The 23,805-nt window shown below is 36.9% G+C and overlaps 4 protein-coding genes across 5 annotated transcripts in view; 2 read left to right on the top strand and 2 right to left on the bottom strand.

The window, feature by feature from the left end:
- The window catches only part of LOC306872292 (adhesion G protein-coupled receptor E3-like), a gene marked incomplete at both ends in the record, with an annotated part of 42,144 nt that extends 39,633 nt beyond the window's left edge, over positions 1-2,511 (top strand). Inside the window, one exon of the mRNA XM_079420799.1 lies at positions 2,455-2,511. Coding sequence (XP_079276925.1) covers positions 2,455-2,511 — 57 coding nt within the window. The remainder of the gene's footprint in view (positions 1-2,454) is intronic.
- A 471-nt stretch (positions 2,512-2,982) lies between these two features.
- dnajb1b (DnaJ heat shock protein family (Hsp40) member B1b) lies at positions 2,983-9,381 on the bottom strand. Its single transcript, XM_079422012.1, has 5 exons — positions 9,155-9,381; positions 7,943-8,205; positions 6,317-6,839; positions 3,997-4,556; positions 2,983-3,905 (listed from the first exon to the last, which is right to left on the bottom strand). Exons 3-5 carry the CDS (start codon positions 6,534-6,536, stop codon positions 3,672-3,674), a joined length of 1,014 nt encoding a protein of 337 aa, XP_079278138.1. The 5' UTR covers positions 6,537-6,839; positions 7,943-8,205; positions 9,155-9,381; the 3' UTR covers positions 2,983-3,671.
- On the top strand, positions 8,102-20,951 carry LOC306873020 (very-long-chain enoyl-CoA reductase-like). 2 transcript variants are annotated; one of them, XM_079422011.1, is made up of 12 exons: positions 8,102-8,228; positions 10,630-10,680; positions 13,061-13,112; positions 13,528-13,572; positions 13,871-13,974; positions 15,502-15,617; positions 15,822-15,927; positions 16,497-16,569; positions 17,010-17,053; positions 17,300-17,357; positions 17,452-17,540; positions 18,311-20,409. In XM_079422011.1, the coding sequence occupies exons 1-12, from the start codon at positions 8,214-8,216 to the stop codon at positions 18,482-18,484; spliced, it is 927 nt and encodes a 308-aa protein (XP_079278137.1). In that variant the 5' UTR covers positions 8,102-8,213; the 3' UTR covers positions 18,485-20,409. The 2 variants fall into 2 exon arrangements, with proteins under 2 accessions (XP_079278137.1, XP_079278136.1); XM_079422010.1 differs by lacking the exon at positions 8,102-8,228 and having other exon boundaries at positions 10,164-10,680; positions 18,311-20,951.
- On the bottom strand, positions 20,268-23,660 carry ndufb7 (NADH:ubiquinone oxidoreductase subunit B7). The gene is made up of 3 exons (XM_079422013.1): positions 23,389-23,660; positions 22,141-22,309; positions 20,268-21,355 (listed from the first exon to the last, which is right to left on the bottom strand). Exons 1-3 carry the CDS (start codon positions 23,498-23,500, stop codon positions 21,274-21,276), a joined length of 363 nt encoding a protein of 120 aa, XP_079278139.1. The 5' UTR covers positions 23,501-23,660; the 3' UTR covers positions 20,268-21,273.
- Positions 23,661-23,805: the final 145 nt, after the last annotated feature.

Here is a 23,805-nt window from a genome sequence, read left to right as displayed (position 1 = left end):
TGATTCTAGCAATTGATCTTAATTGAAAGAAGCTGCTTTTCACAATAGTACTAATCTGCTTATCAAAAGACAATGCAGGATCAAAGACAACGCCAAGGTTTCTAACACGATCACGTACATTTGATGACAGAGGACCAAGCTGCTTGACAATGCCAGAGGATACAGCTGTTGGACCAAAAACCATTATTTCAGGTTTATTTAGCATTTAATGTCCTGAAGACATACAAACAGAGTAGACATAGAACAGTTATTGTTTTTAACAGGAAAATAAAGTCGAGTGTCATCGGCATAGAGATTATATGATAATTTATGTTTCTGAAAAATATAACCAAGTGGAAGCATATAAGGAGAAAAGGAGAGAACCCAGAATAGAGCCCTGTGGAACACCGTAGGCAATTTCAGCCCAAGATGAGAAACAGTTCCCCAAATTCACAGAAAAAGATCTGTCCTTACGGTAGGAAGCAAACCAGTTCAACACAGGTCCCTGAAGACCAGCTATTTGATCAAATCTTTGAAGAAGGATGGCATGATCTATTGTATCAAATGCTGCACTTAAATCAAGCATGATTAAGATACAGCAAGAACCAAAGTCAAGGGAAAGTAAAATATCATTAGTAACCTTCAATAGGGCAGATTCAGTACTATGAAATTCTCTAAACCCAGACTGAAATCTATCAAAAATTGAGTACAAAACAAACAAAAAGTACTCAAGTAAGATGAAATCTGGGAATAAACAACTTTTTCCAAAACTTTTGAGATGAAAGTTAATTTAGATATGGGTCTATAGTTATTCAGATTATTCTGATCAAGATGATGCTTTTTTAACAGTGATTGGACTATAGCATGTTTAAAAGAGGCTGGCACAATTCCATTTGTTAAGGAGTTGTTGATAATAGCAGTAACAACTGGACTTAAGGCTGGAAAAACCTCTTTGAAAATCTAAGAAGGCAGAACATCGGAGTGACAAAATGAGGGCTTCATACTAAGAACAATATCATAACGCTGTGAAGGTGACACGGGTTGAAAAACAGATTTTAAAAGAAACCATTCCAAAGGAAAATAATTTTGAAATGGTATGTCAGACCTGATAAACTCGACTTTATGGATAAAATGTTTTAAAAACTGTTCGCACAAATCAGTAGAGAATTCTAATGAAGCACAAGGAACAGGATTTTGAAAGGAATTAATTGTATTAAAGAGTATCTTCGGCCTACCTGCATTTTGTGCAATTATATCTGACGTGTATTTCCTCTGAGCTTCCTTAGCAGCACTCTGATACGGTTTAACACAATCTCTGAAAATTTTGTATGCTATCTGAAGTTTATTTGTCTTCCAACTGCGCTCAGCACACCTACACTCTTGTCTAATGGCACGAACAGGTCCCTGAAGCCATGGCTGTGCTTTTTTCATCATCTTGGATCTCTGTAACCTTAAGGGAGCAACTGAGTCCAAGGTGGAAATGCAGGTACTATTAAAAAGTACAACCAATTCATCAGGATGGACACTAGAGGATAGCACATTCAAAGCCGTTGGAATTTGGGTAGATAGATACACATCATTGAAGGACTTGGCAGTAGAGGAATTAAAACATCTAAAATAACGAGGAGAATTATAGGATTTAGGCAGACTACATGACAATACAGTCAAAAATAACTGGACAGTGATCAGAAATGACAGCATATAATTCAATATTATTCACAGGAAAACCACGTGAAAACACTAGATCCAAACGTGGTGAACCTTCTGGTGTGTAGGTCCAGTGACAGATTGTATCAAATTAAGGGAGTCCATAAGACATGAGGTTTTGAGTGACAACAGACATGTTACAAAAACTTGAATAAAATTAGATGGTTATAATTATGTGTTCTCTTAAGAAATTTAAAAGCCTTATTTCTATCTCTTACAGCTTTACTACACTTGTCTGTCCACCAAGGAACAGCTTTACTTGTCATTTTTCTTTTACTTTTTGGAATTGATTCTGATGTTGCTTCTAATATGACTGCACACACTTTTCTGAACTCTATCAGTACAAGACACGCGCTGTAACTTCAGAAAACACATGCAAATAGAAAAAGCACTAGCAAATCAAGAAAACATCAGTTTGACCGCAGGTGGTGCAAATGGTCACAACACAACCAAAGAAAGAATTTTATTTGCAGCGCGTTTCTTTGTTTGGTTGTGCTGTAAGATTTTGCATCACGTGTGTTGTCAAATTGAAGTCATTTTCTTAATTTGCAGGTGTTTTTTCTATTTGCAGCGCGTTGCTCTCTCGGTCTTGGGACTCGATCCGACACTGCAAAAGCGTTTTTCAAAAACTGCTTAGTGCACCTTTAAGTTTAATGCAGCATCGTTTTTTACATTTAGATTTTGTTTGATTTTAAAATATAACTTGGACATGTTCTGATATTTGTCTTAGCCAAGATTAAAACTGAATCTCGTCTCATTCTTGCTCAGGTCAGGCAGCAGTACAGGAAGTTCTTCAGATGTCTTTGCTGTGTCAAACAACACTGAGGACTACAGCATCATGTTCAGAAAATGAGTGAAGTGCCATTAGTATAAAAGTGATTGTATTATTTAGATGTTGGTCTCAACTATAAATTTCACCTTTTTTTCTTTTGACAAATGTCAATTCTCTATGTAATATGAAACCTTTAAAAATAATATAAACCTATAAAAATATTATCAAGACTTAATGTTTTGGTGAATGGACTGCTATTATTGTTTTAGAGCTCTGTATACTTGAAATAATTTCATAGCAAGTTTAAGAATGTAAAGTTTTTAAAACAATTTATTGAAACCGCACAATTGTAAACGTAACAATTTCTTATTTTCTGTTAAGCAATCTATTTATACCCTTTATTAAAAACAAAATTAGGTACCTTAACACAGTATCACGCAAACCCAAGTCCAGCTCCTGCCTTTATGCAAAAGATTTAAAAGAAAAATGTGCAGCGTTATAGAATGGGAAAAAAGAACACCGTGTCCCACATACCATTTAATATCAACAATGAGAAGCAACATAAATTCACAGACAAGTCAGAACAATTCATACGTCAAGAAAACAGAAAAACAGTCCAATGTCACTTTGTGTAAGGAATGAACTGACATCAGCTATTCTTTTTACTTTTTTTGTTAAAAAAAAAAAAAAAAAAACATTTCTTCTGTAAATACACATACTTAGATGAGGGATGATCCAAGCAAGGATCACTTTGGGCCACCTCTATATTGTGAATGACTATTCATGAAATTACTAAACACCTCCATTAGACTGTAATGGAAGAAACACTACAGGCTGCTTTCACAGAAAGCCTTTCCTGAGGTATCAAGTCAGAAAAGAACTTGATACCTGTCCATCTTTGGTACAAGACAACGTTGTAAACTTAGATCTGTTTAGTGCACAACAAAACACTGACCCAGAGGCCACCGCTGGAGACTTTCTGCTGGACTAGACCCAAAGGAAACTTGTGCTCAAGTACATGAAACAGATAAACCAGTCCAGTCCAGCCATGTTTTGGTTCAGTTAGTCTCTCAATAGCAGTATGTTACAGAATAACAGCTTTGTTTTGCAGCAGCAAATGGGCACCTTATTGGGCTGAGCTCAAATATTCATCTTTAAATGCTATGAAACAAATCCCCAATGGCAGCGGCTCCAGCGTTGTAATATACGCAGCTCAAGAAGCTGGCAAAACACTTGCGATAGTGTCCTTGGCACTTTGACTCAGCCTTTCAGGAAAGGTGACCTCGTATTCGACAACCAAGTCTCCGCGGCGATCTGGGGATTTCGGAAGAGGAAGACCCTCCCCAGTCACATGCTTTTTCATCCCGGGACGAATAATTTCCTGATTAGTTAACTTAATTTTGCGACCATCCAGTGTTGGGACGTTGACCGTGCAACCACAAAGTGCCTGAGAAAGTAGGAAAACAAGAGATTAGAAAGATGCAAAGAGAGTACAAAAGTTTTTGTGAAGAAACTCTTAAAATTAGTCCCTTTCTTACCTCTTGGAGAGTAATTTTTGCGAGATAAATAATGTCTGAGCCGTCTCGTTTGTACACTGGATGTGGTTTATCCTTCACCACAAACACAACGTCTGCAGGGATGTTTGTTGGCGTCTGATCACCTTCCCTGGGGAAAGTAATCTTAGTTCCTTCCTTCCAGCCTTTCTTCACCTCCACTGCAAGAATCTTGTCTTCATTGCGCGTTGTTCTTCCATCGGGGTTCAGGCGTTTGCGTGAGATCTTCATCTTCTTGGTGCAGCCAGTGAACACTTCATCTAGACTGACCCTCAAGTCGTGGGTCACCGGAGGGTCCTGTTTTTTATCCAGTCTCCCGCCGTGACCGCGAGTGTTAAAAGAGCGGGGGAAACCGCCCATGCCAAAACTGGCAAACGGGTCATCGGTTTCCATATCCTCATCCATACCACCGTTGCGTCCAAAAAACTGATCAAAAGGGTTCCTTCCTCCGAAAAACTCTGAAAACATTGCATGAGGATCACCTTGGAAAGAGTAGGTGAAATTACCGCCTCCACCTCCTCCGCCGGGGATGCCTCCCTTCAGTCCTGTATATGGCAAACAAAGAGGTCACATATTAGAGAGTTTTATAAAGTTCCCAGACAACTCAGAAATGCTGCACCAAAGACCCAAAAGCTTTACTATCTATTAAAACAGTTCATTACATTGATTACCCAACTACTACACCTCCCAGAAGAGCTGGGAATTTTAATTCCTCCCAGCTAGAATTCAAGTTCCTTTTTATGGAAAATGTCGTCTTTAATAGTCACGATCGTTTGGATTTGACTTTGTATTGTAGGGGAGCGTGGTGCACAAACTAATGCAGGGTTAGCTATAACACGTGGTTTAAATATTTCTACACATGCTAGCATAAAGCTTACGGTATTTACATGTTGCCATATCAACACTATATAAAAAAAAAGAAAAAAAAAAATAGTGAAAGTGCACTAAAAAATATTTTTTTGAAAATATTACTGAATTATTTTACCATAGTAAAAGTACATTTCTGTCATATGTAAAATACTACATCTGTTTTTAGTATTCTTTTAAAATGAGACAAATCTGCTATTATTTTAATCTCCAATCTGTTATTTATCAGTTATTTAATGCTTCGCTAACTAGCTGAAGACACAAAGCAGTTGTGCAGATGAGGAACATTGTAGCACTGCTTTATAACGTGCCCCGCTTTTATTAAACTATGCTACTCATCGACCATAACGATGTAATTTACACTATTTACTTTCATTTTAATGAGACCGTACAAGAAAGGGGTGAATAAAGACTGACCGTCAATGTTAATGTTCAGAAATTATTATTTTAAGAAAAGTAAAGCATTTTGTTAATTGTTTATGAGGGCCGTCCCAAGCGTGGTTGCAATGGGTTCGTTGTCAAACTTCAGTCACATTATTTTTAATTCTAAAAAAACACCATGATTTTATTATTATAAGTTCATAATTATATTTTAGCTTGTCTAGTAGATTTTCATTGTCATATGGTTAAGTTACAATGTTCCCCACTTATGGGGCATGATGTTCCATTTCACTTTAAGTGCAAATAAAGAAAAAACTAATTATAGTTCATTTATATATGTTTAGTATTGAAATGTTATTATATGCATGTCAATTTTATTTAATTTGTTTATTTTCTTAAATATGTGGGTATATAGTATTTATAGAGTTGTAACTTTTAGTTTTAGTTACTTTTTCTTATTTGGAAGTCGCTTTGGACAAAAGCGTCTGCTAAATGACAAAAGTAAAAAGCAAGTAATTATGAAACGATGAGACATTTGTACTAGACAAGTGTGAAATTACTGTGGATAAATAATTATACCCCATTTGGATTTACACAAACTGAGAAAGCCAAAGAGAGTCCGCGCCCCCTACATTTTCTTCTTGCAAAAGACAAGTCTAGAGTTGTCTCTAAATTTCTGGAACGGGACACAACCTGAACTGGCATCAAACACCCACAGAACACGTTCTACCACGTGACCATCAGAATCTTCCAGCAAGCTCGCGGCGTTCCAAAAGTCCCCGCCAATCAGAATGCAGCATAACAAATCTTATCCATTTAACTCTACAAGACAAACTTATTAACTTTACAGTAGTTTCACCAGACTGTTTTCTCTCAGTCGATAACATGCAGAATCGCATACAGATCCAGTCAGTGAGCTCATATAATCTTTAGCCGGATAATCTCTAAACAAACATGGCCACGATAGTTGTGAACTATATATGAAGCTTAATTTCTCCCCATCTGCGTCATCAGGCATAGCAACAGTTTAGAGTTAGAAGCGCATCATTTCACTCACCTTCTTCACCAAAGCTGTCATAAATGTCTTTCTTTTTCGGGTCGCTCAACACGTCGTAAGCCTCCGCGATCTCCTTGAACTTGTCCTCGGCGCCGGGAGACTTGTTTTTGTCCGGATGGTACTTGAGCGCTTGTTTGCGATACGCTTTCTTGATCTCATCGTCGGATGCGCCTTTCTTGATCCCCAGCACACTGTAATAATCCTTGCCCATCTTCACCATCGAGCGCTTTTGTGTAAGTCGATGTTCTCCAATGCTAGGAAAGAACCTCAAACAAATCTCTGCAGACCGGTCTCGGGATAATTTCCTCAGTGAGCTGTTGTCCCGTCCAGCTGTGGTGGTTTATACCCCTGCATCGCCAAGGGACCGCCCTTAACGAAAGCGCGAGGAAAGTTCGAGAGAGTTCTCAAAGTCGCTGGTAGTTTCTACACCCGAACCACGTGGATGTGCTGCTGCTCCACCCATAGCCTGCTGCTCGACACCCAGTAAAGAGAAACCACATCGTTTCCTGCAAGACACTGTCAACTGAGCGCACAAATACACGCGTGAGGTCATAACAGACGCTTCTCATGTAGATAAGCCTTATTTACAGCCCATCCAGAAATACTGGTGCACCATGTTACCACTCAAAGAAGTTTTAGGGAGACTTGTCCTTGTATGTCCAAGTAAAAAACTGCTTATAATTGTGATCTGATCTCAAAAGATGTTTTAATATATTTTCAATCAAAAAGTGTATCTGTTCACTTTTTGGTTTTATTTGGGAAATGTCATATTCATAAAAGGAGGAATAATTCTAAACCTTGTTTAAAGGATTTTAGGTTGTTTTTCATTCATATATGGATTCTCTTCAATGTATTAATAGTACAAAAATGTAAAGAGACTATTTTATTTGCTAAGAAAGTGAACTGGCTGTCTATATGCTGTCTGATATTTTGGTTGTTTTTATCTCCGTATTGTTGTTAAATTGTTTTGCATATTATATTTGAATGTAAATGGTAAACCCGGATTTATATATATATATATATATATATATACACACACACACACACAGTGCCCCCCAAAAGTACTGGAACAGTAAAGACAAAATTAATATTTTAATCATATTTGCAAATGTCTTGACTCCACAGCCAACACAGCAATTTGTCTTCACTGTTCCAGTACTTATGGAGAAGAATGTATATATATATATATATTACAGCTGAGTGACCTACTCTATCCAGAGAAAGATACTTGATTATGTTAGTGCATACTTTTTTGTCCAATAAATTTATTTATTTACTTATAATTACTCAAGGATATGCTAAAATAGATTTTTTTTTTGGTCTATTTATCTTACTTTTTTTTTTTTCTAAAATGTATGATGTCAAGTTAATTTGTTGAATGACAATTGTTTAATAACTTAATTACAAGTTACTGAGTTATAAAAATACATGTATTAGAATGCCTGTATTTTGTCTTGTCCCTCATCAAGATACTTTGTATGTTTGCGCGCGCACGTGTGTGTAATAAATGTGAAAAATCAGGCCTTCTTCTAATAAAAAAAAAAAAAGATTTCAAACACATTTTCAATTTGCGTGATATTTATGCACAAACACAACTGTTTTATAACAAAGAATCGTTGTCCTCACATTGCTGCTGTCATCATTTTCACACAAAAGCTGGATGTTTTCGCCTCATATCTCCACTAGGCGGTGCTCATGGTGTTTATTTAACGCATAATCGGGCTCCGATTGGTTAGTAACACACAAAAGGCGTCTCTGATAAGCCGCTAGGTCTGTGTGTTTGTTGGCTCGCGCGCAGCAGTCTCCGGTCATTGGATGCGCGGCGTCTTCCGTTCGCTTTGATTGGACTTCGCGCTTGTCTCTCACCTGGCTGGGATAAGCCATTCAAACTGCAAAGATGAAGCATTACGAGGTAAGACACTGTTACAGGTTTTCAGATTTCATATAAGCGTTTAGAGACGCTTTTCCTGATGCTCTTGAGACCGAGAAATGCTCGCGCCGTATGGAGATGAATGAACTGCACGCGCTATAATGACTCAGATTAGAGAAACGCGCTCGATAGTGTGACAGCACCTCGGCCTAACCCGAGGGAATCGCTCGGTGTGAACAATAATGAATCAGACGAGGAAAGAGATCTGTTAGGTGACAGATTATGTAAACTGGAGCAGGGAAGGTTTGCAGCCTCGATCCAGAGAGTCATGGCGCATCTCGGCAGACTCTCAAGCAACCCCTGTCCTATATTACAACACAGTATGTGCAATAGGACTATCGCTTGCAACATAATTCGTCCTCGAGGGAAGCAATAAATGGCAAAGGCCTTTCACAAACGGGATGCATTTTGAATGGGACCCTCGTGTGCACTTGACTGCCCCCTTGCATTCATTATATGTGTCAATAAGCATAATTAAGTATTTTCTGTGATTATGGTGGTCAGTGTTCATGGGTGACTGATCGTACAGAATTAAGCAGCTCTGCTCTCCATAAACCCGGAAGTAGTGGATGTTTCTGTGTTAATTTTCTATTAGTGCACATCAAATCTGGCCATTGAATGAGTATTTTAATGCCATTTTCCATGCTGATGTAACTCTGTTTCCTGCTGAACATGTGGAACAGGTTAGGTCAAAGTCGCTGTTGATAAATCGACACGAGCTATGTTTATGATGTCCACAAGAGAGCGCCGAGAGGTGTCAAGATCTCCCAGGGACGGAAACCGTATAATTCAGAGCAGTTAAGTTACTAATAAACTAAGACAGACACAAAACCGACGTAATTACGCATAATATCGACAATGTTTACATGTATGCTAGTTATGTCCATGTAAGACGCGAAGGAACTCACGCGCTTCTTCAGACAAACTGAGGCGTTGATTGATTGGGATCCAGTCTCGTCTCTGTGCGGGATTTCTCTTCAAAGTAAACTTTAAAATAATGTTGGTTTGTATTCCACGCTGTTCTTTCAGCTGGAGTGTCTCTCACTGGCAGTGTGTAACGTTATTTCCTCCAGTGTCATCTGCTCGTGCCTTTCTAAGTTATTAATAATCTCTCTCTCGCTCCCCCTTAAAACGCGCTGAACTGCGCGCGCTACCGACAAACAATACATCTGCCTAATTTATCACGATTTAAAATTATATAAGAGCGCTGTCATGTAATGCACGATTTGGTTAATTGTCGTGAAAATAAAGAACATGCATTTAAGTAATTTAAGTATGCTGATTCTTATATACTTTCTTATTCATTCTTGCTTTTAATTTTCAAAAAGCACGTTTTTTTATTGTGCTTTCCAATTAATCTCAATCAAACTGCAGTTGGGTTATTTAGATTGGGTAAAAATAACTAAAACTAGAGCTAACTAACACAAAAACATAATACACTTTTTTTTTTTTTTGAAAATGTTAAACTCTTCATGGTTTATGCATGCTCACACACACATTATTTATATATATATATATATATATATATATATATATATATATATATATATATATATATATATATATAAAATATATACACACACATATATATATATATATATATATATATATATATATATGTATATGTATGTATATGTGTGTATATATTTTATTTATTTATATTTTTATTATAATGTGTGTATATGCGCCTAGGTAATTAATTATTTATTTTTTTGGAGAATAATTTTACATTATGACTATACTGGCAAATGTACCCCAGCATAAGGGTGCAAACTTCTGTAAAGTCACTCTGTATGCTATGCGATGTAGTTGGGTTTGTGTAAATATTGGTTGTTGGACTCTGTTACTTTTGTGTGTGTGTGTGTGTGTGTGCTAAGGCAAGTTATAATTAGCACATATTGGGATGACTGGGGAGGGGTCACGTTTCCTCTGGAGGTTCAGAAGAAAAAGAGAATGAAGTTAATGTGAGTGAGAGAAAGAGGTACAAGTATTGTTGATTTGTTTACATTTGTTTTTAGGGGGGTCAGGGGCCAAATGTGTCTGTGAACAAGAGGGTGACAACACAGACATGGGAGGGTCGAGTTAAAGAAAGAGAGAGAGAGAGAGGGGTGGGGGCACAGACAGAGAGATTTATTTCCACAGCTGACAGTGAAGCTCCCGTCCCGCACTCGTTTTTGGAGGTGAGAGAGGGACTAAGAGAGGAAAGAAGTTAAAAACTCAGAGAAAGTGGACAAATAAAACAGACAATATGGATACTTTGGCTTTAGAGGCCACGCAGCCCAAAAAGGCTCAGAACGGAGCCGTGGCACCAGTGCCCGGGGCCCCCACCCCTGCCAAACGCAAACCCGCTAAAAAGACTAAGAAAGCTGTGGTCTTTTTCGAGGTGGAGATTCTGGACGCCAAGACGAAGGACAAGCTGTGCTTCCTGGACAAGGTAGGAAACATTTTTACCTTCATTTTCCCTCTATGCATTACTCTAAATCATCTTAAACTGGTTTACACGGCTTTTCTCATGGATAAATACACGCATGCGACTTCATCTTAATTAAACGTCTGCATGGGATGTTATTTGTGATGCCTCAGCAGTCTTATTTAGTATCATTAACATACTATACTATTTTTTTAAAAAGCTATTCTGATTTTATTTTATTTCTAACTTACAGTTTCAGCAATTTAGATGTGTTTTTGTCAGTTTTTTGTTTTTATTAATTAGTTTTATAGTACTTTGACTTGAAATAAATACAAATTAGAAAGGTGGTCTTGGCAAACAGTCGTCAACATTTGAAGTGCATCAAAACAGTTAATCAGTAAGACGAGAACACATTTTGGTTTTAGGACAACTTTGAAAGGTTTTGATCCACTTCAAATGTTGACGTGTACATTTTTATAAAATACAACGTCAGTTAATGTTTAATTTGAGAAACTGAGATGTTTTAATGGTTTTTAGCTTCAGTTTTATTTAACAATGTGCTGCAGGGTAATTTGAGAACTGCAGCAAAGCTAAATTGCAATTAAAAAGGCTCAATAGAAACGGTTTTTAACCTCAAATCAAGGTTAGTTAGCAACTATCAATTTACAGATATTACCTTGCAACCATTAGCTTCAGTCAATTCGCTCTTTATTTACTCTTGATCATTTTCAAATGAATGCACATGCTTTTACCACTGTACAATCCTCATCCCTAGAGTGGTGCTATCTATAGAAACTCAGGGTTGTGGTGTACTCTTGCACGCAGCGGAGCGTCTGCTGGCTCGGGGTCTTCCTGTAAGGAGATGCCTGTAATGAGGCCTCCAGAGTGTCAGGAGCCGCAGTGCGGGATTATCGAGGATTTCACGCGAATGTCCTCGGATTAGCTGCCGCTTCCCCGGTGATGTCACTGTGTCGTCATGACATCACAGAGGAGTGGGAGCCTGTGGCGATGACATCATGCGCAGAAGGAAAGATTCCTGTAGAGTAGCTCCAGACAACTGAAGATTTAAAGGTGTTTGGAGGGAAAGGAATTATGGGCTCAGCAGATGCTTTAAAGGGATACCCCACCCCAAAATGAAAATGTTATCATTAATCACTTACCTCCATGTCGTTCCAAACCCGTAAAAGCTTTGTTCGTCGTTGAAACACAATTTAAGATATTTTAGATGAAACCCGGGAGGCTTGTGACTGTCCCATTGACTGCCAAGTACACTGTCGAGGCCCAGAAAAGTATGAAAGACATCATAAAAATAGTCCATCTGCCATCAGTGGTTCAACTGTTACATTATGAAGCGACGAGGATACTTTTTGTACGCAAAGAACATCAAAATAACGACTTTATTCAACACTTCGTCATTTTGGAGAATATCCGCTGTTCTGCGTCAGCCGCAGCCCACGAATACGTCTTCTACGTTTGTTTACACTTTGAATTGAATGAAAACAGCGTATCCGCGCGGAACGAAGCTTTTACGAATTTGGGACGACATGGGGGTAAGTGACTAATCACACAATTTTCATTTTGGGGTGGAGTAACCCGTTAATATAAATTATTTTAATTTATACTTGATAACTTTCACAGAATTATTATTATTATTATAATTATTATTATTTGCGGTGCTTCAAAGTGTATTGTATTCAGAAGTTGCATTTTCTGATGCATTGTAAAAATAATAAGCAAAATTGCAAGGTAGTAAATAAAACTCAGATTATTGGAGTACTTTTACAGGAAAATACTACTTCAGCTTTTCTGCTTCAAAATAGCTCTGTGTTAATTGTTGCTTCTTTCTAGTTGTGAAATTTGCTAACCGTTTTGTAGTGAGTTTTTTTTTTATTTTAATAGGCAAGTAGTCACGTTTTGAGTTTATTATGATAAATGCATTGTTGAGCATATTCATTACATCACAGCTGTCACTCATTAAGTTTTTGAATTCTAAAAGAAATCATAAATCTTTGTCAGCGTGCATCGGGATAGTAGCTAATGGTTCCTTACTGTATGTTTTATGCGCTGGGTTTACATCAGTTGTTTATGCTTTTGGTTGCTCTCAGTCGCATACAATAGTTACAGTCTACTGAAAGAAACGCATAATCATCAGATAAAGCCGTTTCTTGGAGATTTTATAAGGCTGCAGATTTCTAATATCTCCTGGCTGTTTGGAGGGACCTCTAGGTCTTTTGGGAGATCTGGTCAGTTGGCTGTGTTTGTGTTGGTGGGTTTGTTTGTTTGGTGTTTTGTGTCTCTCAGAACAGCTGCTGTGTACTAAATCCACATCGCCTGGGGATTGTAGCTAAATTTACCCCTCATTTCTCTCATACACGCTCTAAACTGGTGTTTGTTTGATTGGCAGGTTGAGCCCAATGCCACTATCGGGGAAATCAAGTCCATGTTCCACAAGAGTCGTGAGTATAAATGAGTCTCTGATCTTCAGTCAGCTAAAGAATACAAGCCTAATTTATCAAACTGATGTGTTATTCATTTAGCAGGGGAAGGTCACTGGGTAAATGTGCTTACTTGTCTTGAAAACAATGAAAAGTTTGTAATGGTACAAAAATGGATAAACCCCGAGATGTACACTTCCATTCGAAAGGTCACCCCCCATTTCAAAAACATGCTATCTTTTTTTAATGCTAAAAATTGAAAATATTTTCCAGTATTACATTTTTACTGTATATTTGATCAAATAAATGCAGCCTTGGTGAGCAGAAGACGTCTTTCAAAAAATATCTTACCTTACCAAAACGTTTGAACAAAAGTGTATGCATGTGTATTTACAGTACTGTAATTGTTTTGTTGTATTTCATGTGTTTGTTTCAGACCCTCAGTGGTATCCGGCCCGGCAATCCATTCGTTTAGATCCCAGTACGTATTTAAATGCATTTAATATGAGTCCGTTATCTGAACACTATCTGTTGACTACATAATAAGAGATTCCTGCTATTTCTTTAAGATTATGTAAATTGTTTGCGCTGTAGGTTTTCTAAGAGTAGCAGCAAAATCAAAACATTGTGGTTCTTGTGCTCAAGTTATTCTAAATCTAGTGGAAGGGGTCAAATGTGTTGGAGACCTTTCTGTTAGATTTCTGTGGTACAAAATTGAACAGTAGATGGCCGTTTCTGTTAGCTGGCATGTGCTGATGCATTATGGGTTTGTTGTGCAGAGGGGAAATCTTTGAAGGACGAGGATGTGCTGCAGCACCTGCCTGTGGGAACCACAGCAACCTTCTACTTCAGAGACCTGGGGTCCCAGATCAGCTGGGTCACGGTGAAAGACCACACACACACACACACACACACACACATATTTTCCACAATCTAATGCGAACAACGAGTTACAGAACAGAAGTCATTTATTTCCAATGGAGAGCAGTACAGAATTTGAGTGGAGTTCATACTGTATGTGTTGTGTATTGAAACATTAAAAATTTTGTGGCTAGACCATATGCAACCAGGTATGATGTATAGCATTATCAGTATTTTTCCATTTTAACATTCTCATGTAAACACTATTTCTGTAAAATGATGGTTATGTATAGCCTAACAAAGGCAGAAATAATTACTACGTTAATTAGCCCGAGAGAATCTACTATGATTTTATTTGAGACATTCTGGGGGTCATTTTTGTATGCATATACAATTTGTTTAAGGACATTGCATGTGAAATGCGACATGTTGAAGGTAATGCTGGGAAAGCGGCAGCTGACACATTTTATTATTAAATTCAGAAATAACGTTAAACTCCGGTAAATAAAACGAAACTGTTACCAACATTACAAACAATATGAACTTTTAGAATCAGATCTTCTCGCTACACAACAAATCCTTTAAATGTCACGGTAGGCGCGTTTCCATTACCCTTCAAATTGCGCAAATTAAAATTGCGAATTGAAAATGCACCTTGGAAACGCGGCAATTTCACAAAAACGTGAAAGTTCAAAAAGTTTTACGCTTGCATGAGGTGGTTTTTCGGGAAATTTGAAAAGGGAATATTTCGCAAAACTGCAATTTTTTTTTTTTGCATTTACAGGTCACGTGGCACATGTAATGCAATGGAACTGATTTGTCCACTGAAGCTGACTGCGGCCAGTTCTGTCTGCCTCCTTTGAATAAATATAGCCAAAATCCATTGCCATGACTTATCGCGAGAGGCAAAAGATTACGTTTTAGTCGCATAACATTGGTTAATGGAAATGCCGTCATTTCGCAATACTTTTTTATTGACACTTATAAAATATCGCCAAAGTTGTGCGCAAATGTGAATATAAATCAAACATAAATTTCAGTTGTCATTATAAACAACATTTATCATAAAAGCCAAGCCTAAACTAGCACCATGTGGGAAATGCGCTAGGCCAATACAAATAATTTTCTCTCATTCATGATGAATCCAGTGATGTTAATTGCATTATACACCTCCTTTTGGAATACTGATATATATTTACAGCACATCACATGATTAAAAAAAGAAAAAAGCGATTTATGTTCTGGAGAGAATGTGAAACACGTGCTATATTGGTGTTTCCTGGCTGCTTTGATAAACTTCGGCGAGAGATCGGTGTCTAATGTCATGGTTTGACTCAATTATATGTTCTTAATGTCAGTGTTTATCCGGCTGTGTGTTAATCTGTCCCTCTTAACCGGTCCGTTTAGTGTCTGTCACATTATCTCTGTGAGAGCATGAGATATTTATAACCTGGAAACATGAACACGCTCAGGTCCTCTTCTGTAGGAAGCATGTAAGAGTTCATGAGCGCATTATAACGCTTCTGTACTGTGATTATCTCTCTCGCAGGTGTTTCTGACGGAGTACGCCGGCCCGCTGCTCATCTATCTGATGTTTTACTTCAGAGTCCCGTTCATTTATGCGCCTAAATATGACTTTACCACCAGCAAACACTGGGTTGTACAGTAAGTATAGGAGCAATATAAAATTTCACATTTTAGCATGTACAGTTTAAAGCTGTGTCATGACAATAAAGGAACAGCTTCAATCTCTTTAATGCTAATCATAAAAAACGTTAGCGTTCTATGTCAAGACAGTTTAGTGTCTATTTCTGTGGCAGTAAAATGTTTGACCGCTTCAGAGGGCTGATTGAGTGTTTTTGTTGTTAGTTTGGCGTGTATGTGTCACTCCTTCCACTACGTGAAGAGACTCCTGGAAACACTGTTCGTCCATCGCTTCTCGCACGGGACTATGCCTCTCCGCAACATCTTCAAGGTGAGAGAATCGGCTTCTTGTAATGAATGTAGATGCATGCAAATTGAGACATATTGCTGAGATGTAAAAAAAAGATGTTTTATACACTGTCAAATATAAATGAATCGTCAGATGTTTTATGCATTGTCAAAAAGGGAAGTAGAAATGACCAGTGAAATTGTGCATTATGCAAAATGTGCTTTTATTCTTGAATTCGTTCCAGACAATAACAAACCACACATCCTGAACTGGAGCTGTGCTAAGCATAACAATAATAAGGATAGATGGCTGTTTCTAAGAAACCGTCGCTGTAGAAAGTGCTGGCGCTGGAAATAAGTCACTGAAACTGGCAATTATTCATGAGCATAAATGAGTGAAATCACAGCTTGAGCATGTCGAGTTATGACTTTTAATATAGAGGGAGAAAAATGTTTTTGAATATATGTGTAGAAATGTCACATTCAGCCGCCCAATCGCTTCTCAGATGTAATTTATGCAGTTCAGTCTTTCTGTGCAGCCGATGTCAGAGCAATATATTTTTTTAGATATTACTGGACCTTTGCAGTAATATTTGGTTGTGTGTTTTGCAGAACTGCACGTACTATTGGGGATTTGCAGCTTGGATGGCTTATTACATCAACCACCCGCTCTACACGCCACCCAGTGAGTCCACACGCATTCATACACATTCATCACATAAATTATACTTCAAAATGTATTCAAATAGTGCTGTCAAACAATTAATCGCATCCAAAATAAAAGTTTTTGTTTGCATAATACATGTCTGTGTACTGTGTATATTTATTATGCATATATAATTACATACACACGTAAATATTTTCAAAATATAAACTGTATGTGTATATATATACATAATATACACAGCACACAGACATATATTATGTAAACAAAAACTTTTATTTTGCATGTGATTAATCACGATTAATCGTTCAGCAGCACTAATTCAAATACAAACACATCCTTTTAAATTGTAATAGTATTTCACGGTATTCTTTCTTTTACTGTAATTTTGATCAAGTGATCAGACATCTTTCAGAAACATTATAAAGTGTGTTCATCTCTCGCTCGTGTTTGTGTTGCAGCCTATGGAGAACAGCAGATCAGACTGGCCCTCATCGTGTTCCTGGTGAGATCTGTTTTCATACAGGATGCTGAAAAAATGCTAAAACTGATCAGAGCTTAAAGGGGTCATGAACTGCCTTTTTGTTTTGTTTATTTTGTACGGTTCTCTGAGGTCCACTTATAATGCCATCAAGATTTTTACATCAAAAAACAAATGTGTTTTATAGTACAATGATCAAAGGGAGTTTTGGTTTCTCAGTTCATGACCCCTTTAGGACTAGCAGGTCTAACTATCTCTTTATGGTCGCAGTTCTGTCAGATCGGAAACTTCTCCATCCACATTGCCCTGAGAAATCTTCGACCACCAGGTAAGAAATCCGTAACTTACATTTAATGTTATGTTTCTTAACTCATTATTTGATTAGACTGCCAAAAGTCATGCTTTTTTTAATCTTTCTGCAGGATCTAAGACCAGGAAGATCCCATATCCGACTAAAAACCCCTTTACTTGGATCTTCCTGCTGGTCTCCTGCCCCAACTACACGTATGAGGTCAGATGCCCACACTCAGGATGCTGTTTGATTGACAACTGATATTTGTTTCTTTGAGTGCTGATTGAGCTTGTATTCTGAAGAAGATCCTAAATCATTATGCTGAGATGCTCTTATTCTTTAAATTTATTATAACCCTTAGTACAAATGAAATGTAATCTCAAAATGCTCAGAATCAGTCAATTATATATCAGTAAGACAAACCTTTAAAGGGTCATGAATTCAGGAAATTCCTTACTCGCCTCAAAATCGAAACAATTGCATTAATGCAATCTACCATTTTTTTTATGCATTGTGAAAGTTCACATGAATTATTATGTGAATAATTTGTCATAACCCTTTACAATAACCGTCCTTAGTTAACCTTAGTTAATGCATTAACTAGCATTAATTAACAATGAACAATATATTTGTTACAGTATTTATGATCTTTAGTATTTATGATTCAGTATCATATCAAAGATATGTGATTTTTTTTCATTACTGCAACACGGGGAAAAGACAAAAAAAAAAAAAACTATATTAAAACTAATGAGGATTGAACAAGAAATGTGCTTTATTATTCTGAAAATAGCATGCAAAAAAAAATGAAAAAGTCCCAAAATGCACATCATTTGTGTTAAGGAAATGTTTGATTTTGAAATATCACCTGGGTCTTTCACCCATTTACAGTGTGTTTGGGTCTGATGATTTGTTTTGTTTATTGTGCTTTGTTTTTATCACATGAACTGAATTTGCTCTGGTGTGTGTGTGTGTGTGTGTGAACGCAGCTGGGCTCGTGGCTGGGCTTCACTCTGATGACCCAGTGTCTGCCCGTGGCCGCCTTCACGCTGGTGGGCTTCATTCAGATGACCGTGTGGGCGAAAGGAAAACACCACAGCTACCTGAAGGAGTTCCGCGACTATCCCACGCTCCGCTCGCCCATCCTGCCCTTCATCCTGTAGGACAGAGTAACGCAGTATTCCCCTTGTCGTTTTAACCTTTTCCTATTCTCTCGTCCTCCCTTTATCATCTCTTTTATACTGTGTCCATGCCCCGCCTCCATTTGTTTCACATGCATCTTTCCTGCATTTGCTCATCTCCTGGAACAGACTGACTCTGATTAATAAAGTCCGATCCAGAACCTCCAGAAGCTTTGTTCTAATGGCTCCATATCACCCTCTATGGGTTGGATGATGTCTATCATCTGGGGAAATCTCATGAAAAACGGTCAAGAGCATGACCTGATCATAATCCAGTCATTCAGAAGAAAGAAATGAGAACATTTTAGGACCATGAAGATTTCTTGACATTATTTTCATGATTAAACTCCCTCAATTTTCATTGGCTGCTGTGATGTGAAAAAAAAAGAAATTAGTATACAACATGAACATGTTGCTTGTTGTCCTGAATTGATGATTGTAATAAAATCATTGTGTCTGGACGATGCTTTTTTTTTTTTTTTTTTTGCATTACATTAATGAAAATTTGAAGGGAAATTGAAATGTCAATACCGATCCTTTAATGGTCATCTACTTACAGCTAAATAATTTCCCCCAGACATGGACGTTTCTTCATTAGATTCCCCCATCTCGTCACGTAACTTTAAAGAGATAGTTCCCCTGAAAATGAAAATCAATTTTTCGTCATTTACTCGCCCTCAAGTTGTTACAAACAAAAGAAGATACCTGACCCTGGACCACAAAACCAGTCTTAAGTCGCTGGGGTATATTTGTAGCAATAGCCAAAAATACATTGTATGGGTCAAAATTATCCATTTTTCTTTTATGCCAAAAATCAACATTAGGATATTAAGTAAAGATCATGTTCCGTGAATATATATTGTAAATTTCCTACCGTAAATATATCAAAACTTAATTTTTGATTAGTAATATGCATTGCTAAGAACTTAATTTGAACAACTTTAAAGGAGATTTTCTCAATATGTCGATTTTTTTTTTTTTTTTTTTTTTTTTTTTTTTTGCTCCCTCAGATTCCAGATTTTCAAATAGTTGTACCTCAGCCAAATATTGTCCAATCCTAACAAATCTTATTCATTCAGCTTTCAGATGATGTATAAATCTAAAAAAAAATTGACTCCTATGACTGGTTTTGTGGTCCAGGGTCACATATTTTGAAGAATATTGGATACAGATACAAGAATAGAGTTGCCGGTAGCCACTGACTTCCATTGAATGTTTTTCCATACTATAAAAGTCAATGGCTCCCAGCAACTGTTTGATTACCAACATTCTTCTAAATATCTTTTATGTTCAACAGAAGAAAAAGGAATTTTAGAAAAACTTGAGGGTGTGTAAATTGTCATTTTTGGATGAACTATCCCTTTAAAAAGCTCTGAATATGTACGTGATGGACCGGTTCCCCTCACAGTATTTCCTCCTCTGTATCTCGTTTGTGCTCAGCTGCTGAGAATCATGTATTTTGAGTGCACTACATATACTGAGATCTCGGATATGCACTGATGAAGTGATGACTTCAGTAGAGATGTTTAGTTCTGCTTGTCACTCAATAACCAAAACACTAACAAGAGGACCTGAAGGAAGACCAGCGACTGTATTTAGCACTGCAGAGACAAGTGTGCGATTCTTACACGTGAAGCTAAAGGCAACTTGGCGCAGACTGCAGATGTCAGAACTGTTTTGTTGACCTAACAATTTATATCAAATAAAAAACACTTTTGTGCTTGTGCTTTGTCCATTTAGATTCATAATACATGCTGTGGAAATTAAGAAAAGTGTGTAGCATTTTATTATATTCTGCTAGATTGGTTTTGCAACAGAACTGTTCAGTTTCTGGATACAAGTCTTTGCTCGTATGCATCCCTGTGTGTTTTTCCCGGTGAATAAAAAAGTGCAGTAAAATACAGTTTATCCATGATGTACTTAAAGAGCTCTATTTTCACAAAATAATTTTGTACTTTATATATACCATCTTTCATACACTTTAAATAGTACATTACCATGTCATTAGTAGCACTTTTTCCACATTAAAAATATAGCACTTTAAGTACTTTATTCTAAAAGTATACTTACGGTTATTTGTGAATTTTGGTACATATGAATAATTCAATGGTGTTAATAGTGCATTTATAGTTTCCTAAGCACAGTAACCTGTAGGGTTTTACTTAAGTAGGCTAATACATTTCTACTGTATTTTTCATGAAATACAGATTAACAGAATATATAACAATTCACTGAAATTGTATGTAAACTGATCATAGCACACTTTAAAGCAATGCAATTATAAAACATTTCTGGTACTTCATCGGACTACACAGTGCTAATTAGTGTATTTATATTAAGTGTACTTAAGTAGCACAGTAGGGAAAATGTACTTATATTACATTACTAATATACTTTAAATAAAACCAATTGAATTTAAACTTAACTATATAGAGTGTACTAACATTGAACAATTTCTGAAATCATTCACTGAAAATGAACTTAAATATCAGTGGTATTTTGTATAATTTTGCAGTTGCACTGGATTACTACTGAACTATACTTTTAATTAGTGTATAACTTTTACAATGGTATTTGACACAACAAATAAAAATGTACTACAAATGTACTTGTATTTAATTATTTTTTAGTGCATTCAGGTACACCTGGGTTAAGAAAATGCTGTAATCGCGTTTTGAGAGCTCACAAGATAATCTTTATTATTGAGAGAGCTATTTATATACACAGAAACAGGAGAAACTGATGGAGAAATGAAGATGAGGGAGGGATATTTATGCTGCATTGGCCTCGATCCTCTTTTTCCTCAAGTTCAGTCTTCTGTCTCTCTCGTACTCTTTCATCCTCATCACATAACTGCAAAGAAGAGAAACTCAATAAGACAAAATATTAAAAAAAATTTTTTTTGCATAACTGGTGATCACCACGGTATGAAATGTGATGATTTGTTGGTTGTGGGCCAACTTAAAATTACACTTTCAAAACAGAGGACTTAAGTAATAAAATAAATCATTTAAAATTTTTAAAGATTTGTATTATTAAACCCGATACATTATTAAGCTTTGGAATAATAAAACATTTATTCAGGGAAATGAAAAAACTTTGCTCATCTAAATAATTAATCTAACAGGAATTACAATTTCATTCAAGCCAAATTTAATGGAATTACTATTGGAAGCAAATAAGTCAGATTTTTCAAGCCTGAGGATGCAGCACCAAACTGCTGATATGAAATCAATTAAAAACCTCTTAAAGGAGACCTATTATGCAAAAATCACTTTTATAAGGTGTTTGGACACAGTGTATTTATTTGCAAAGGCTAGCACTGCTAATGCTGGAGCTTGAGCTCTTGAAGCTCCAGCCCTCTTCTCCAGGAGCAACAGCTCATTTGAATTAAAGCAACATATTCAATATCAGAGCCTTTGGGCTCATACCTTAAAAGTGCAAATTTTAACAAGCTATAAAAAAATATTTGTTGGGTATTTTGAGCTAAAACTTCACATACACACTCTGGGGATATCAGAGACTTATTTTTGAAGGAGCATAATAGGTCCCCTTTAAATGGAGAAACCAGTGACATGGTCTACATCTGCAGCAGTGCAACTGTCTGAATGTGTGCTGGCTCAAGAAGCATTTCTTACTCCTGATGTTCACAGTAGTCCCAGTCGTGTCTCTCGTGTTTGCAGGCTAGGAAGTTGGGGAAATTGTCTCTCTTGCACTTGAGGAGTTTGAGCAGGTGGTGTGCGCAGTAATCGCGTTGCTCCACCGGCAGCATGGCCAAATTCATCTGCTCCTGCGTCGCCATCATTTCTAATAACACAATGCAATGAACGTGGGTTTCACTACAAAAACACCAACTACAATGATACGTCATGTTCATCCTTACAGTATTATTACATTACAGAGTGAACAAGATAGGACAGGTCAATATATATATATAAATACTAACCTATTTGAATTGCATATTTAAATTACATCAATTAATTCCAGTATTAAACTAACACACTTATGTCTATCTGTCAGGCATACATAAATGAAACGGGTAATATTTCTGTAATAGTAGTACTAATAAACTGAATCTGTTTTAACTACACACCAACCGTGACTATATATTTCAATCTTATATTTTACCTGAATATTGTCTTTTCGACAGCTTACCTTATTTTAACCCTGTTCATATTGGCTCTGTGCTTGCACAATGACAATAAAGCTGAATCTAGTCTAATCTTTTAACCGAATACACTTGTTTTCACAATAAACTGATTTATGGTGGTTCTAAGCAACTGGAATGAATGTATTTTGAACATACAATTATTTAAATAAAAAACGTGCATTTTAAGCATTTTTTATTATTTAGAAATATGACCCTTTTCTTGCCTGTTGTATATATTTTGGATTTGACACCAAATGGAAGGAAATTTGATGTAAAAAAAAAAAGATTATTGTAATTTAAATACATCTTAAATGTGCCCCCCCTCCTTTTTTTTGCATAAACTGCTTATATTAGCCTTAAAAAGTTAGTCATTCTATTTGTTTTCTTCAAGACTGGTCAAAACTTTGTTTTAAATCAGTTATAAAAAGGTAGATTGGCCTAATTTAAACCTGTAAAGTAAGACTTATCCCCTTACTGCTAGTTACATGGTGTCTGTGTTTATGCAACCTGCCCCTGCTAATTTAAGAGCTATATATATATATATATATATATATATATATATATCTATAACCCACAAGAATACAGGTAGTAGCTTTCATCTAAACAGACATGTTGCTTGGACCTGAAGTCCAAAGTCAATCTGAGGAGCTGCTGAAGACTCGCAGGTCATGTTTAGAGACTAAATCACGCCTGAAAGCGCCGGATAGAGTCTGAAAAGAGCTTCTGAGTGGGTCACCTCTCTCTTTGCGCTCAGGGAAGCCCAGATGAGGGTCGTATGCAGACGGCTTCTTCGGGTCTGGCGTCGTGTCCCTCTCCGTGATGTAACTCCGCACGAGGTGTGACCCCATTCTGAACTATATCACCACTGACAGCAAAAAAACAGTTTAACCTCCAACCACTGACTACAATAATCTCACTTATGATGGAGAAATCAAACCAATTCTGCACACTGCCATTCGGTCACCTCTAGAAACCCTCTGTTTCCGGTTTGCGCCGGAAGTAAACACGTACAACTAATAACACGCCCCTGAAGGTCCTCGGCACTGATACTCCGTTCCGCCTCGAGTCTCCATAAAGCCTGTAACAAAATGTTTTAAACTCAAAATCAATTGCTGTTTCATAACACATGAACTACATGAATTAATAGCTTTAG

The sequence above is a fragment of the Barbus barbus genome (assembly GCF_936440315.1).
Source record: "Barbus barbus genome assembly, chromosome: 7".
NCBI classification, from domain to species: domain Eukaryota; kingdom Metazoa; phylum Chordata; class Actinopteri; order Cypriniformes; family Cyprinidae; genus Barbus; species Barbus barbus.
Note: the sequence above shows the minus strand (reverse complement) of the source record. Positions and strands in the feature narration are given on the sequence as shown.

Excerpts from the sequence above, each read along its gene's own strand:
- LOC306873020 (XM_079422010.1), top strand. The coding sequence starts at position 10,495 with ATGGATACTTTGGCTTTAGAGGCCACGCAGCCCAAAAAGGCTCAGAAC. Across the intron at positions 16,570-17,009 it reads CCCGCTCTACACGCCACCCA|CCTATGGAGAACAGCAGATC; the intron begins GTGAGTCCACAC and ends TTTGTGTTGCAG. Across the intron at positions 17,541-18,310 it reads GCCCCAACTACACGTATGAG|CTGGGCTCGTGGCTGGGCTT; the intron begins GTCAGATGCCCA and ends GTGTGAACGCAG.
- ndufb7 (XM_079422013.1), bottom strand. The coding sequence starts at position 23,500 with ATGGGGTCACACCTCGTGCGGAGTTACATCACGGAGAGGGACACGACG. Across the intron at positions 22,310-23,388 it reads CCCTGAGCGCAAAGAGAGAG|AAATGATGGCGACGCAGGAG; the intron begins GTGACCCACTCA and ends TTGTGTTATTAG. Across the intron at positions 21,356-22,140 it reads GACTACTGTGAACATCAGGA|TTATGTGATGAGGATGAAAG; the intron begins GTAAGAAATGCT and ends TCTTCTTTGCAG.
- dnajb1b (XM_079422012.1), bottom strand. The coding sequence starts at position 6,536 with ATGGTGAAGATGGGCAAGGATTATTACAGTGTGCTGGGGATCAAGAAA. Across the intron at positions 4,557-6,316 it reads TGACAGCTTTGGTGAAGAAG|GACTGAAGGGAGGCATCCCC; the intron begins GTGAGTGAAATG and ends TGCCATATACAG. Across the intron at positions 3,906-3,996 it reads CAAAAATTACTCTCCAAGAG|GCACTTTGTGGTTGCACGGT; the intron begins GTAAGAAAGGGA and ends CTACTTTCTCAG.